At 37.9% G+C, this 16,417-nt stretch overlaps 1 protein-coding gene across 1 annotated transcript in view; it reads left to right on the top strand.

The window, feature by feature from the left end:
• CRPPA (CDP-L-ribitol pyrophosphorylase A) overlaps positions 1 to 16,206 on the top strand; it is a 125,392-nt gene extending 109,186 nt beyond the window's left edge. The window contains exon 10 of the mRNA XM_086742529.1: positions 13,558 to 16,206. Coding sequence (XP_086598655.1) covers positions 13,558 to 13,662 — 105 coding nt within the window. The 3' untranslated portion in view covers positions 13,663 to 16,206. The remainder of the gene's footprint in view (positions 1 to 13,557) is intronic.
• The last annotated feature ends 211 nt before the right edge of the window (positions 16,207 to 16,417 follow it).

The following is a 16,417-nucleotide window of genomic DNA, read 5'->3' as shown; positions in this document are numbered from 1 at the left end:
TAACCAAACAAGTCTATGACATAACAGCTCTACAGGCTGTAAGAGCTGGGCTTACACAGTGGGAGCTTGGATTCGTATGTGTGCCATCCAGTGATCTCACTGGAGTAACTACCATTTCATGGGAGTTATTTCCTCAGTAGCTGTGGAAAAATTCAAGCTAATATGTTTTCCTTAAACATAAACGTTATTATTACAATACCATTTTTACAAAAATGTAATGACTTCTAAAAATAAATTTAAAAGTTCTCTGTAATCTTATGTCCAGGATCTGTAATGATTAATGGCTGTCAAAATTATTATCAGATTGAAAACTACTTGGTATTCTAGTTGCTTTCATTTTTGACAGTTATATTCAGAAAATAATCCAATAATTTTGTTAAGCCCTCTAAATTATTCTTGAGTTTATTTTAAATATTACCAATTGATATTTTAAAATACTTCAGAAATCCTGCAAGTGAATTTACTTAATATCTAATACCAGTGAGTCTTGCATCACTTCTAAATATTGGTGACAGTAATATTTAGCTGAATATTCAGCTTTTATAGGGAAAGCTGAAAACCAAAAACACTCCACGTGCAGGCAGACTACAAGACACTAATATTGCCTCTTTTACCTTACTGTCTTGGAAGAATGGCAATCCCCTTTCTCATGAAAAATCCTAGTGCCCATCACCGTGAAAATAGCGCTGGTCACTTGTTCTCAGCCCGTTGATTTCAATTAGCTTTCGATGACCCAGATTTTAAAGTGAAGAGTAAGTGATGTGGTAAACTCTTACACATCATGTTTAGTCATGCCCTTGGAAGTTGTCATAAATAGTTTCTTAATCAAATGCCTATTACAAGAAGATACTAGGGAGAACCAGACTTATCTTTGCAGACAGTCACAGATATATTTAAAGCTGCAAGTAGGCACAAGATGGTTTTAGGATGTTTTGAAAGGAAACTTTGGTAACAATTTAATTGGAAGTGTTAAAGGCTGTAAAACATAGACTCTTCTGTTACGCAACTCAAGATGCAACATACCTGAAGGGTAAGCTTAACATTGGATGCTAATCTCATAAAAAGAGATATGTTCATAGCTAACAAAATATTTCATCTGTTTTATGTTTAATAAAAAAACTTAATTATGGAGTACGAGTAATCTATCTGCTAAAGCAAAACTCATTTATTTATTTCTTTATGCTTTTTATTGGATTTCTTTCTTTTTAAAGTTTTAAAATAGCCATTTTTTCTAAAAGCACAATTTTTTTTTTCTTATTGTACAAGAGTTTTATCACTTGGATATATTGCCATTTTGAGTGCCTTTGTTTGTATATAGACAGGCTATTGTGTTATATGGTTTGGGCTGATATTAGCTGACAGAAAGAAACAGAAGCTTGTCTTGGCAAACTCTAATTTTTATGTAAGAGAACATCTGTGAGCTCTATCTTTGTGGTGTAGCTGGACTCTTGTAGCCTAAAAGAAAACTAGAATCTAAAAGCAAGCACATCAGTCCCCTTACAATTGTAAGGATTATTCATTTTGAGTTTAAGGATAATGATTTACCGGTGAACCCTGAAGAACGGTACTAACTGCTTTATCTTTGCTGTGTTTTAGCTACAAGGCAAGTTATGGGCCCTCTTCTGCCTTCCTATCACTGGGCTTATACTCAAAGGTTTTTTTTTTTTTTTTAGAAACTGGCTATTTGCCCTCCACTATATGATGGTTTAATCAGTAGCTAGCAGCAGGAGAGATTCCTCCATGCGATTCAAGCTGTGGAGAGATGATCAGGTGGAGACCCAGGCTCAGAACAGCCATCACAACAAGAGCTACCTAGGGGCTGCAGAAACCAGCTGAGAAAGTGAGTAAGCGCACGTGTGATCAGTCTGCGTTGACATTCTGTGCTGTTCCTGTGACACTGCTAGCAAAAGTTAGCTGCCTTGAGGATACTTCGATCGTATCTTTAAAAATTGCACTGTACCCCTCAGCCCTGTCCATCCGTTACTACCATCCGTGCTTCCATGGAAGGGTGCAGTGTGTCCGGTGCTCACTATTCCTCTCAGCCACTCAATGAAGACAGAACATTTTGCCACACTGCTTTCCTGGTGTGTTTTTCTTCTCTGGCCTGTCTGTTGGATTGGATGTGGGCTGTTTGCCACTGCTTTCTGAAGCCAGCAGCTCTGCTCACACCAAACTTCAAGGACCATCTTTCTCTAGGATTAATTACTCAACATTTATATGCTCCCCCTGTTGCTTAGCTGAAAACTTTAATGAGGGCAAATGCACTGTTTGCACTGGCTTTAGGCTATGAACTAAGGAGGACAAAGAAATAGCAAATAGAGAAATGGAGAGTTTAGATCCACATTTTTAGGAATTATTATTATTATTTCTTCATGCATACTGGATAGAGATTCATTCAGTTCATGTCCTAGAGTGCTGCTCAGATAAACTGACCAGTCTTAAGTGTGTAGGTAAACATTGTGTAGGCAACATACCTAAAAAAAAAACCACAATAGAGGCAAATACACTTTCTCCATTCACAGCAGTTTTGAGTGTATTTGAGTATATTTGAGTGTACTTGTGTTTAGAGCTCTTTTGCTTGTAGAATTATTCATGCTTACAAGAAATGCAAGTTCCTTTCCTGCTTAGTACATTCACTGCATGAAGACTGCTTTGGAGCAGGGAGCAAGTCCATGTTCTGTGCAAAGGGATGTTGAGAACAATTGGAATTACCGCAAAATTAATGTATTAAAACATCATATTGGTGTGAGAGACAAAGGGAATGAATCTTTGTTAATGACTTGTGTTGTAACTTGTTTTCCCCCGCTGACTCCTCTCCTCTTACTCTCCAAGGAGAGATGTCACCTCATGTCCTTGTAACTTTTTGTCTCATTTCTGGACGTTTCTTCATCAGTCTGGTATTTATTTTTTTGGGAAAGTAGACTAGCTTGGCCTTACATAAAAGTCTTGAATTGTAAGGAATTTGTATTTTCTGCCTTCCAGTAGGCTGTAGACCCTCAGCTGTAGCCAGGAAAAGAAGTCAGAGATGGGACACAAACTATGCCTCAACATCACACAAATGTAGGAAAAGTAGTAGAATTTGAGTGATGAGATGAAAGGTGTAAAGGTGAAAGCCCCATCCCTGGAAATGTTCAAAGCCAGGCTGGATGAGGCTCTGAGCAACCTGATCTAGTCGGGGATGTCCCTGCTCCTTGCAGGGGGGTTGGACTAGATGACCTTTGAAGGTCCCTTCCAACCCTAACCATTCTATGATTCTATGATTCTATGTGTAGGATAGGCATTCAATTTTAAATGTTAAGGTGTGATTCAGTGATGTTTTCCATTTTCAGTCTGTAACTTAAATGAGAAGTTTTTATAATTTATTCTGCAATCAGTCCCTCCTCACGGAATGATAAGATAATGCAACTCGAGAGCCACTTGCAAGCAACTAGCTAGATTCAATTAAGAGTATCAAATTAGGGAGATCTGTGATATCAAATGCTTACCAATGAGCTTCTGGATGGCCACTCCCTCTCGCTGTGTCTCACTGCCCAAAACACTGACATCTGAGTTACTTTAAAGCTGCTTTTGATATTTTAAAAGAACAGTCTAAAAACAGTTAAATACTGGGTCTTTCATAGCAAAATACAGAGCTTGAAGTTGAATTTCAGTCTGTGCAACTGCAAAACAACTGGGCTTGTAATACTCTAGATACTTTGGTTTGTATTTCTGTAACTAAGATTGGAATGTGGCCTTTACCCCACTGAACTGATATTATCATCCTAAAAGTTTGGAAGCCACAAGACTGGGATATGAACAATAGCCCAACACATGTGTACGCATACTTTGCCCCTCAGAATCTCTTGGGTTTTGTTTGTTTCTTTCCCCAAATGAGAAGTTTTAATTTTGTTTTTTAGTAGGCAATACAATTTTTCTTCTGAACTACCTCAAATAAATGATCTCTAATCAAGAGGAATGTTTCCACTCAATTAGTTACTGCAGCCGTGTGCTTGTATTTCAGATTATTCACAGTCTGTAGGAGTTGTATAATGAAGATTTTAATGACTGAAAGAAGGCTTATATTGAAATCGATGCAATCATGCCTCTTCTTATTTTGGAGAGCTGGATGTCTGTCATGCATAGTACTCCATACAACGTTAGCACCTACAGGAAGGGAGAAAAGTGTGCTTTAGACTGAAAAAGTGGAAAAAACTTTCACGTTTCCTCTGCACTGATTTTCAGCATCCCCCAGGAGATTCAAATGAATCACTCATTTGTTCCAAAGATCCTTCTATTTTCTTACGGTCCTAAGTAAAAGTTGCCCAGTCTTCCTAGATAACACTGATAATCACAATCACAAATTATATGTCACAAATTATATGAAACCACTCCTCCACGTGTATGCAAAATTCTGTGACCTGTGATAGCTGAAGTGTTTCATGTCTTGTACTGCATATTAGCAATGTAGATGTTTGCATACTGTGTTCAGTTTTTTCTTGAAAAGTGCCACAACCAGTCTATGTTGTCAATATAATATGGGACAGAAAGGAAAAACTTGTAATATCAAAATATACTATGTTAAATTTACCATAAAATACATAATTTCTGCTCCTGCTAGGAGTTTATATGAAGAAATGCTGCATTGTTTTCTCTGTCCCCATTAGGCGGTTTTTGTCAGATCCTAAGGATGGCATAGTGCTCTAAAAGTAAGGAGAAATATTCACATTCAGATATGTGATACTTACCTACGCCCAATTTTACGATTACACTGATGACCTCAGATCTCGCTGAATAGAAACGTCCTACTCTGTTCTTTGAAGAGGTTTGGTGTTTTTTTTTTTTTTTACCTGCAGTATATGACACAATTTGACTATCAGATAGAGCCTCTGGCATTGAGAGTAATCTCTCCTGATCTTCAGCAATGGCATGTCTTTATATTTTCAGGATTGAGATAGGTGTGTACTTTATCTTTTATCTCTGTCGTTTCTTCTTTTCCCCTTTCTCCTGTCTTGTTCTGTCACAGCTTCTCTCCATCTTCTCTATATACACATTTTTGCCTTCCTACGTACTGCTGACTAGGGCTAAAACGCTAATCATCAAGTGAAACTGAGCTTGAAAGTGCTGTATTTCTCAGCTTACAATAGGAGAAAACCAGCTAAACGGTGCTGAACTGCTTTTGCTCTGCTGCTAGCCTCATGTGTCAGATGCATTCATATGTGATCCGTAGCTTCTCTGTTTTCGCTTGGTGCCTGGTGTACTGCAACGGTCTGTAAATGATTTTCGTGATTGGGGTGTTATGTTTTGCAGGAGGCCAGCACTACTTAACGCATTTTTTGTGTGTGTGCGCATGTGGTGGGTCTGCTATGTATTCCTGGCTGCCTGCAAAACTTAACACCGCAACCCATCAGAGTATTTATAGACTCTCACGGTGGAACAGGCAGCAGAGGATCCACCACATACACAATGAGGGAAACGCTGTTATACGCTGCTGCTGCTGCTGCTGCTGCTGCCTGGAAGGCTGAAATCCCACTCCCACATGAATTTGTCAGAGCTATCAGATTGATCCAAAGCTTTTTGAAAACAGAGGAAAGACTTGCACGACTTCAGCCCAATCTTAGATTTTCAGCAGCTTGCAGTGCTGGTTGTCAGAGGAGAAAACAAGTGTCCCGTGCCTCGGGAGCATTTCACTTTTCCTATACTGATAGTAAGAAACATTTTTTCCTTCCCCCTAAAAACCCTTATGGTGTTAGGTAACCATTAAGGTTACCAGAGTGATACCTCATAGGGCCTGTAGGTAGTACAGAAACATATATTAACATTAATACATTTCATATTATAGTCTTATTTGGTAACAGACTGTATTAAGAGACCACCTCTAAGAAACCTCAAACACATAATATACTTTTGCAGACAATCACATCTGTTAAATGGCTTATTTCTGCCAGTATTTTTGTACCAGTCCCATACAGGTGGCAGAATTGGCTGCTAGCTCGAGTATTAGGTAGCTTTTTGAACAACTTTTAGAGGGAAAAGTGGTTGACAGACGGTTGTGCTGTCACTACTGGCATACTCACTCTTGCCAAGAGCTTGGATCAGATAGTGGTAAGTGCTGAATGAAAACTCTTGCTTAAGCTGCAATGATTGAATGTGCTGAAAATGCTCTTTATAACAAACTCTTCAGAGAATTTTTTGGTCCAGGAATTTTTATTGATTATTCAGCATGATCACGCTAACAAGTTTTCTAACGGGGAGAAAAAAAAAAAGACTTGGAGAGGACAAGAACAAGGAAATACAAAGCCTAGGTCTGTGGATGACAGAGGCGTTGGCACTTAGATAGTGGCTATTCCAAACACCATTTGTCTGTTTTCCATCAAATTAACAAACTCTTGGAGCAAAAGTTAGAACAGAGCTTTCACTTGCTTCCCAGGTGTCTGGACTAGCATCTAGGCTGGAGTCTTGTCATCTTTCCGTTGTGACACAGTGACGGTATGTAGAATGGGCTTTCCTCCACAGGAATTTTAACCCTAATCTAAACGAAGTGTGAGCTGGGGGTGGATTAACCACCTCACACAAAGAAGGGAACTGAACCCTGGTCATCTACATGCTGCAGAACACATAGATAATGGAGCTGTTTTAAAACTGCTGATTTAGGGGAATTCTGTCTACTCTGTTTGTACTAGAGAAAGGAATGAATCATGTTTGGGCTATTGTTTGTTTGTTTGTGCTGTTTTGTTGCAGTTTTTAAAGAAAAGAGTGACATTTACCTTCAGTTTTAAATCTGTGAATCTTAGATGAAAAGATACACACAATAGCATTAAGGACAGAATCCTTACAGACTGCAGGAGATTGACAATACTTATCTGTCCTCAGCATATCCACACAGTCATTTTAAATGTTTTTGGCTCTCCATTTTCTTATGAGAAACTATAAGAGACATGTTTGATCAATGGTACAGGAGAGAGAAATACATATTTACACACAATTTATCCAGCTTTGCATTGACTGTAGCATAGATGTGCAACCCCTTACCTGCAGGGAATTAAATCAGATCTCTCACAGTTCATTACCTAAGTGTTCTGCTAAGCTCCACTAGCACAGTGACAGTTTGGTTCTTCCACTGACACTAATCCCTTTTCTCAATTCTCATTGCATCCCAGGTATCTAGATTTCCAAATTCTTTCTATGTTTTCATTAATGAAGAATTGATTGCATTTCTTAGTTCAGAAAGGAAGCAAGGCTGTGTATACAGAGGTTTAATTATGAACCTGCTGGAGTAATTTTGAACCCAACTACCTATCTGAACTCAACTACTACCTTAATTATTTATGTGTTACTTGAAAGGAAACCTAAAAATATTCAGAGAAATAGTTTTCTTATCTTTTAGAATGATCTGCATAGCTATCTTCTTATTGAGGTAAATTGCTGCATTGATATTATGTATGAGATGTCACTTATCAATAGATCCTTTGGCACATGGATTCAAAAATGTGATGTGGAAGCATTTTAAGAAGAAAGGAGACTTCAGATTAATTTGTACTGTTACAGAAATGGAGGTTGCTTAAATCTGTAGATGCATGCCACTACATATCTTGAGTAGGAAAGTTGCTTCTTCAGGAATCTACCAGAGAATTCCTCATGGTGAGATTAGAATAAACACCAAACCATGTTATATGATTGATTTTTAGTAGTGGAAGAACCTCAGTCCCTCTTCATATAATCCTTTTAAATTAAAAAAAAAAAAAAGTGGTTGAAGATTAAAATTTCAAGTATCACAGTTTTTTTGAGGCTAGATTCTCTACTGAGTTTCTCTGAATGCAAATGAAATACCATCAGTGTGTGACATCAGGCAAGTTTTGGAGACAGCTGGTATAGCCTTAGTATAAGTTGCAGCATCCCGTGGAGTTTTAAATTAACAGCAGCTCCTCTTGTACTGCCAGCATAGTCTTTTGCAATACATTTGCCAGAGCACAGACTATTTCAGCCCTTTTCTCTTCCACTTACACCTCGTGGTCTGCCTGGTGTGCGCCCTGGCCCGCCCTGTGAAAGGGAGCAGTGGACATGCTCCATCTCGCAGTCCTTCTGCTGGCTCCGGCCCTTTTCTTTGAGACAGCAGGAATGTGCAGTACAGCACAAGTGCTCTCTTGCACTGTGATTTGTCCCTCTCTCCTTCTCTGTTTTGGTGGGAAAGGTATCCACAGAGCAGTTAATCTTCTTTTAAATGACTGTTTTTTTGTGGTAGCTACATGGGATTTGTGCCTAATGCTGGGAGGCTTATTTGTTCGTCGTTTTATGTATTCTTGATGCATTTGGGTAGGGAAAGACAGACACAACTGTTACTTCCCAGCGATACTTAGCCTATGTCTATACTGGTAAATAAAACAGGCCAGGGATGGTTCTCTTGTCCTGGGGCTAAAAGGCACAGCATGCCTCACGTCCATATGGCTAAATTCTTGTTTTCCCAGAAGAGGGTGGCCTCATTCAGCCTGTCCCGTGGGAGCAGTCGCTGGCCTGTGCTGTCCCCTGAACCATGCCCAGCCATTGTTTGGGAACATGTGAGCTGGCAGGAGCCAAAACTCTGCCAGGGAGTGGGATTACAATGGAACAGCAAGGTCAGGGGCACACCAGCGCACCAGTGCATGCCCTGGCCCTCTCTCCGTTCCTGGTACAAACATAACCGTATGAATATTGATGTTCCCTAGGTTTAGCAGCATCTTTAAATCATCTTTTCAAGTTTCCCATCCACCATACAACCCGGGCTAGCATTCTACTCAATTTAAAAAACTGTATTAAATGGCAAGTCAAATCATACTACAGCAAAACAGAGTGCAAATAATGGAACACAGCTGTTTTATTCTTTTGGAGAAATGCAGTAAAAGGCAGAGGGAATACCTGCAGAGGTTTTGGTTGGGTTTTTTTTTCCGGTTAAAAAGGGTACTGTGTGTTTTTCAAGCAATGCTTAAATTGAACTAGTACATATGTAAATTGAAATGCATGTATGTGAAGTTCCAACTGGGGAAAAAAAATAAAATCCTAAACAGATTGAAGCAAGGAAATGAATCGTTAGGGGAATGTCAGTAAATATTCAGATGTCCTCACAGTTTCTTAAATAAATGCACATTTGTAAAATATCAGATTGCATATTCCAAATACAACTTTAACTCTGTCCCTGTATCCATTCCCAGTCTTATTCTGCAGACCAGAAAACCCCTACAGTCATTAACTCTACATCAAATAAATGCTGAATATGAGTTACAACCATCACACAATATGGTTATGTTGGAATATTTTTACTATTTAATAACAGACAAAGTGGATATTTTATTTTGGAATCAAAGTGCTGTTATGTGGATTTATGGTTTATAAGGTTGGCAGTGTTTCTGAGTACTTTCTTTTCCAAAGTACATAAATATAAAGTGGTAAAAGTTTTGTTTTTAGCTTATAAATGCAGTTAATCATCTGTTCAAACCATAAAAAATTCTATTTATTAATGGCCAAGAAATGTTAGGGGGATTTGCTTTTTCTTTTTTACAAGAGACTCATTTAAGTCAACTGGATGAAATGAATAGACAGTGAATATCACAATGGTCGAGGGGGGATTGTGGCACACCAGTCGATCATGTGGAACTTCAGTCATTAATTATTAAAGTCGTTACTGCCTCCGAGTCTTATTTAAAGGTCACAGGCTTTTTTAAGGATTTCGTTGATGAGGAAAAGAACTATTTGTGTTTGATCCGTCCGACGCGTGCATGGATATGTGCTGGCTGACTGGCGTGCTGAAGTACGTTCTCTGCTTGGAATTTGCAGCACTGAGCAGTGGGTGGGCAATAACGTGCAAGAGCTCTTGTGGGCTACATGAGGATTTGTATTGATCGTTCTGTTCTTACATCCTGTTTTTTATCGTGGTTACAATATATGCAAACATGTCAGGCAATTAGACATGTGAAGACCTGGTTCTGCTTGATTATTTGACTTCCTGCAACTAATAATGAGATTTTTGAAAGATTTAGTGCTATGCCATTGAATATAAAAGAGGATCGGAGGCCTGTATGTGCAGTGGAGTTAGGTGTGGTAGATTAAATTTGTCCTGGCATCCTTATTGAAGCCTCCCTGTAGGCACTATCAGCTGTAATCAGCACCGTTGCCAGAAATAACATTGCAGTGTCAGAAACATGGGTGTTTTAAGGGTATAGCCAGAGGACTTGAAGTGTTCACTTATTTGTTTAACTTTTAATTAATAAAGACTCACAAGATTCTTTTTCTTTCCTGGGTTGTTGTTGAATTCTGTAATTTAAATTCTTTTTAATATTCTTCGTAAACACTATGGCATCCAAATTACCTATAACTACTTAGGAAAAAGCTAAGTATCATTGTGGCACACTGAAAATATCCACTTACATGCACAGTAATGGCCTAAAATGAAATAAATTCCCAGCAGGATTCAGAGGAGAGGAAAGAATATTTAAGAAATAACTTAACTACTGTGTCAATCAGCATTATGCCTACACTTTGAACAAAGTGTTCTCTTTCAGTTGCTAAAATTTCTTTTTCTGTTCTCTTTTTTTTTTGTGATAATAAGGATTAGAAATGATCAACAAAAGTTATAAATTACGCACAGGCCGTAACCGTCAGATACTACAACAATGCTTCCCAGCATGAGTGAGTTTTGATTCTCAGAAAGTTACAGGATATACAATGGTTTTGGAATTCCTGGAAGAATCCAGTTTTTTTTTTCATTATTTACTACTTCTTTCCAGTAAGACTGTGGCTGTGAGAGTGAAGCAAGTTAAAAATTACAGCTACTTGACCTCTGTGGTCATTTGGTGATTCCTCCTGCACTCAGCAGCTGGCTTGTAGGCCCAGGTGCTGAACACTCTTCAGTGAATAGGTGACCCTGAGATCAGACTGGGACAGTGCTACTGGGAAGGAGCAACAGCGTAAATCTAAAAATTAGTAACCCGCATGATAAATACTTTAAAGAATTGCTCTGTTGAAAGCTTCAGTACGTGCTTCACAATATCATTTAACCATCAACTCTAACTGTATAAAATTAAGAATATATTTTCCATTACATTTGTTATCTTTAATAAGATAATATATATTTACTTAAATAATACACTTCTGATTATTTCCAAAAAAACCCAGACCTACAGGGATCAGTCCTGCACAGGGACCAGTCCTGTCTGACAGTTCATTGTTCCTGCCATTGTATTGATTGCTTCTAAGAAAGACAGGAACAAGTAGGTTTCCTGAATAGTTATAATAATAGTATTAATAATCAGATTGTTAGTAATGATTGTAAAACTTGGAAGTGCATTTTAATTTGTGCTGGTTACTTTTGTGTTTCTCTTTTTGAACAAATTGCAATTCACCAGTCTATTTCAGTGTGGTTTATAGGCCACCTCTGCATGCAGGTTTCTGTACAGGTTACTGTGTCACATTGCCTGCGTTACAAATACTGCTCATAATTTTTTGCATGTCTTTCTTTCAGAACATGGGAATTAGCACTAAAGCCTTAGGTTTAGCTTTAGAAAAAGCTTCTTTCAACCTAAAGGAATCTTACAGTGTCACTTTCAATCTCTCCTGTGAAAGTTAAATTTCTTTCTCTTGCTTCCTTTTATGTTCAAAAACTTCAATAATTTATTACTGCAAAGGAATGTGTACTGAATCCAGTAACCAACAGAGGATGTGGAAAGATTTATTGGGAGAAACGTTAAGAGCATTCCTGACCAGGTGTATTTTTTTTTGCTTTTTATGAAATGGGAAAAAAAAATATACACCTCCAGCCAACTTCAGATATAGCTGGAAGCCCATTTGGAAAACATAGTGTCTGTAATGGTGAAGTGCTTCTCGAGAGAAACGGAACAAAAAGCAATGAGGGGCGCAAAGAAGTTGGCATTGCTGAGTATCAAGAAATGTACTGCTAGATCTTGAAGGCAACTGCAGTGTTTGCCATCTGAGTGGGTGTATGCACATAACTTCTGTTCTCCTTATAGATGATACAACAATTTATACCTGTGGGAAATGAGGGAGTGAAACCCCTACCAAACTGGAGTAGTGGATTCTGAGTTCCTCTTTGCACCCTCGGTTCATGTCAAAAAGTGCTGGAGGAGCAGGACCTCTGAGTGCACTTCTGCCCTCCTTCAAAGTTAATAAGAGCATTATAAAATATAATGTACATATTTTAGTGTTCCAGAGATACTTTTCTTCCTATCCATTTTTCCTTCAATCCTGACTTCTTAGTCTCCAGCTCCCTTCTGTACCAGTTGAACAGGTAGGTCCCCTCAGCAGTAGCCTTCTTTCCTGAAAAGGAGTGATTAACATTATGTTTTTGCATAAGTTCTTAAAACCATTTCCTCTTTCTTCATGAATCCAAGTGTCTTAAACATGTCATCTACAAATTGTTCCTTGATGCAGCATCTTAGAAAAGTAGTGGTGAAAAGATACAGAATCAAACTGCTCATCTGCCTGCCCAAGGCAGGAAGCTGTACCTGCATCCCGTTCTACATGTATGCGGGTCTCATGTTACAGGACCCTAATGATGCGGTTTCCTTGATCTGTCCAATAATCTATTGCATTGTATACCAGTCCTTACTGTTAAAACACTTTCCTCTTCTTATATCCCAGTTTAAGTTCTCTTAAGCCAGTTTTATCCATTGTGGATACGGAGAACAGCTCTTGCTTTCTCTTTCTAGCTCCCTTTCTGTATTTGAAACTCTTCTAGATTCTCCCTAGAGTTTTGTAGACCTTTCTTTTCCCTTGTTACTTCAGAAAAATTGTTCCCTCTTATTTCTCTCTCCAAGGATGTGTCTGTGCCTGGCTACACCTATTGATATTTTCCCAGTGCGCAAATGAAAATGTTACTGGTAGCAAGAGGCCAACCTTCTATAGTCAATACAATTAAGAAAACTTGGCAATTAGACAAAGGACTCTTTCAAATGTGAGCTGGAGTGCTCAGTTAGAAGCACAGAATCAAAGTCTTATTTTATTACTTCTTCCTGTGTTGGTCTCTATTCTTGCATATCAAAACCAGACTACTTTTTAAAGTTATTCCATACAAAGCTCAGCCTAAACTACTGAAGTCCCAGTGCTTAAATTCCTTTCTGAGTTTAAGTACTTTGTAGACTACAGATGGGATTCAGTAGGTGCTTAAAGTTACAGGTCTTTAACTATGCTACTCAATTAAATCGTCCATTTTTTTCCAGTGTTTTCAAACCCAAAATTTTAATACCTTTTAGATTTTAAAAATCAGTTAGGAAGCAAGTGACAGAAGCAAGCTTCTGTTTTGGTGGTCCCTGGATAGGTGGCATTAATTCTAGCAGTTAAAATATATACCTTTTAAAAAAATAATTTTGCTTTTTAAATCATCGTGAAGATTGGAAAACGGATATTGCTATGAAATTGTGTTTCCTTAAAATATATGTTTTAGACGTTCCTCTAATAAGTGCAAATAAATGTTTGGGTTTTTTTCAACAATCATATGGTAATTTTGCATACTTGAAAATTGATTTTAAATATTTACTTTTTCCACTTTTGTTAACATATTGTTTTCCCCCCTCCCTTTTTTTTTTTTTTCCCCAGGACCATTTGCTGCTTCAGGAGACAGTAAATTCTGCTGCTGCTCTTATCATGGCATTAATAAAGGACAGAAACCCGGAGCTGGTTGGCCAGCTCTTGGTAGCATAAGACCATAAATCACGTGTAGCTTTTGGAAACGTTTCTTTTTCATCATCCATTCACCAACGGTCTTGAATCATTTTATCCTTTGGTGAAAACTCTGTATTTATGACATTTGCTACTAAGATCTTCTAACATCATATTTTTGATACTTAAAATGCAAGTCTGATATTGTATATAAAGTGTAAAATGAGATACAAATTATTCTGAGATACACTGAGTACTTACTGTGAGGAATGATAATGAAAAGTTTTTTGTGAGGTACTAATAATTTTAAAAGGCGCACAGAGGACACTGAAGCATTCATGCAGAATTGTCTTTAACCCATGTATGTGTGTGGTACTCTAGGACTGCATGGATTAAACTTTATTTAAGGTAAAATAATCCTAAAGCACAGCTCATCTTCTTTATATGCAATTATTTAATTTTCACTATACCTATTAGTGAATGTAAAGTTAATTACACAGTGTAGCCTTCTTGACATCAACTGAAATGCACATTGCAAGAAGTGTTTGAAGGGTCAGGTCCCTGTCCTCCATGGAAAAAAGGTAACCTTGAAACAAAGAAAAGATGTGCGTGGGGGCAACGAGGTGCTGAACCCCAGTTTTGCAGATGCCGTAAGCTCTGGCTGTAGCACTTGTTAGTGCTATGCTTCTTCCAGTACCCACGTGCTATCATTTCAGAGCAGCTCCATTAACTCCTCTGAGTACTCTGTTACACATACTCTTTGTGTTTGCATGTGTGTGTACATATATGCATGTATGTGCGTATGCATGCTTAAAGGAAGTGTTAAGACTGTAAAAAAATGTTTTGCAACCCCGTCTGTTGGTAATGGAGAAACAGGAAGATTCTGTTCACTCATCTACAAGAATACAACTTTAACTTCTTGCTGGTTAGCATATGTATGTATTGAATAGCAGTGAAGAGAACTGCATGTTATGAGTTAAAATACGTGCTACATTGAATTCAAGTGTGGAAAGTTGGGACAGGAAGGTAAAATGGTGAATGGCGATTATATGGAGTATCACAGGTATCACAACCACCAAGAGCAATACAAGAAGAGGACAGTCCCTGAAAACACCTGTCCCTCCCTGCGCATCAGACTCAGGAATTGCAGCTTTCCTGCACCTTGTGGAGGGGCTAGGTTAATGCCTTATGTACCTGTCTGACTGGAACAGTCTTAGGGAAATACCCGCCCTAGGAGTGTCCTGTGAGCCCGCCGTTCAGTCTGTCCTGAGCGAGAACACTGGTAGTTCAGCAAGTTTCCCTCTGAAACCAGCATTCCTCCCCTTACTCCCGCCATGTTCCACACCCTCTGGTGCTCAGACAAAACTTAGGATAGCAAGAGCCAGGCTTGGTCCCCTTCCCCTTCCTCTTCCCCTTCTCTTGACTATCTATATCTCTGTCTTAAATCCCTTTTAGAAGCTGATGTTGATCCCAAACTTCCTTTATTGCATGGTAAAATGTTGTTAGCTGACTGTTCTGTATCCAAAGCGCACACATTTTTTTTCCATATAGAAATTGTCCTAAGTCAACTAAGAAAGTTTTTGTGCATCATCTGCTTGTTTCTTCCCTTCTGTCTCCTCTCTACTTTGATTAATAATTTGTTCTTTTCTGACATTGTACAACATAAACATTCATATGAGCTCTGTGTATGGCTATACAATAGGCATATTTTATTCATAGATATCTATATTCATGCCTGTTCATACGCAGAGTACACAAATAAATGAGGAACTAAAGAATTCATTATTGTTATTCATAATTTAACAGAACAGCTTTCACAAATAAGTTTTCTGAATTCGCTTTTACATTAATGAATTTGATGAAGGAATTTGTCTCACAGGCTTTTGAAAGGCACGATGAAAGATGTCTGTTTGACTGTATTTTGCGATTCTTCTTCGCCTGAAGACTGAAATACAATCCATCATGTGTTTTCCCCACATAATAATAAGCAAGTGAATTTAGAAAATCCTTTATGTTTTCCATCCACTCTAATTTATACATTGTGATACTGCCTGAGCATTGGATTATGTGTAACTTATGATTTACTTAAACAGAACCTTTTACTGTGTAGGGTTGTTTTACTTACCTCATTCTCTTAAAAAGATTTCACTCCAAGTAAAAATGTTACTGCAATGAACAACTGTAATGAAAAATTATATTATGCTTGTTTATGGACTTCTTTTGAAAAGAGAACAGACAATGCACAACAAAAAGTAAGTTTCAGGTCATCAAACATACTTAGTACTAATCTGAAATGGAAGATAATAAGCTTTATTAATGTATTATTAATAACTGCATTATGGATTTTTTTTATCTTTAACAATCTTTTAAAATAATCTACAAACACTGAAAAATCTATTTTGCTGGAAGCAAATACACCAACAACAGAACTACTAAAACAGATCACGAAATACTAGAACTGCAGTAAAAAAAAAAAAAAGAAACTGGACTGTGGTAAATGCTATTGTGTATCCAAACCAAATTTAAATGGTCTTTTGGATGATTGTTAATACTCACAATGGGAATAAAGATATAAAATGAAATCAAGAGCCTGGTTGATTGTTTTTTGTCTGTGCATAGCTTCTCACAAATAGCAATATACATGAGAAACTTGGCAGCCTTTTGTACACACATGCTGTTTTGAATTTAACTAGTGAATCAGTCACCACCCATATTGCTTTGAACATTTGGACAGAGATAACACAGTGTAAATAAAAGCTCAGACTCTGCCAGCATTGCTTACCTTACTCCTCAAGCA

Source organism: Chlamydotis macqueenii, chromosome 2 (assembly GCF_036417535.1).
Source record: "Chlamydotis macqueenii isolate bChlMac1 chromosome 2, bChlMac1.mat, whole genome shotgun sequence".
NCBI classification, from domain to species: domain Eukaryota; kingdom Metazoa; phylum Chordata; class Aves; order Otidiformes; family Otididae; genus Chlamydotis; species Chlamydotis macqueenii.
The sequence above is the reverse complement of the archived record's forward strand: the minus strand, read 5'-3'. Positions and strand labels throughout refer to the sequence as shown.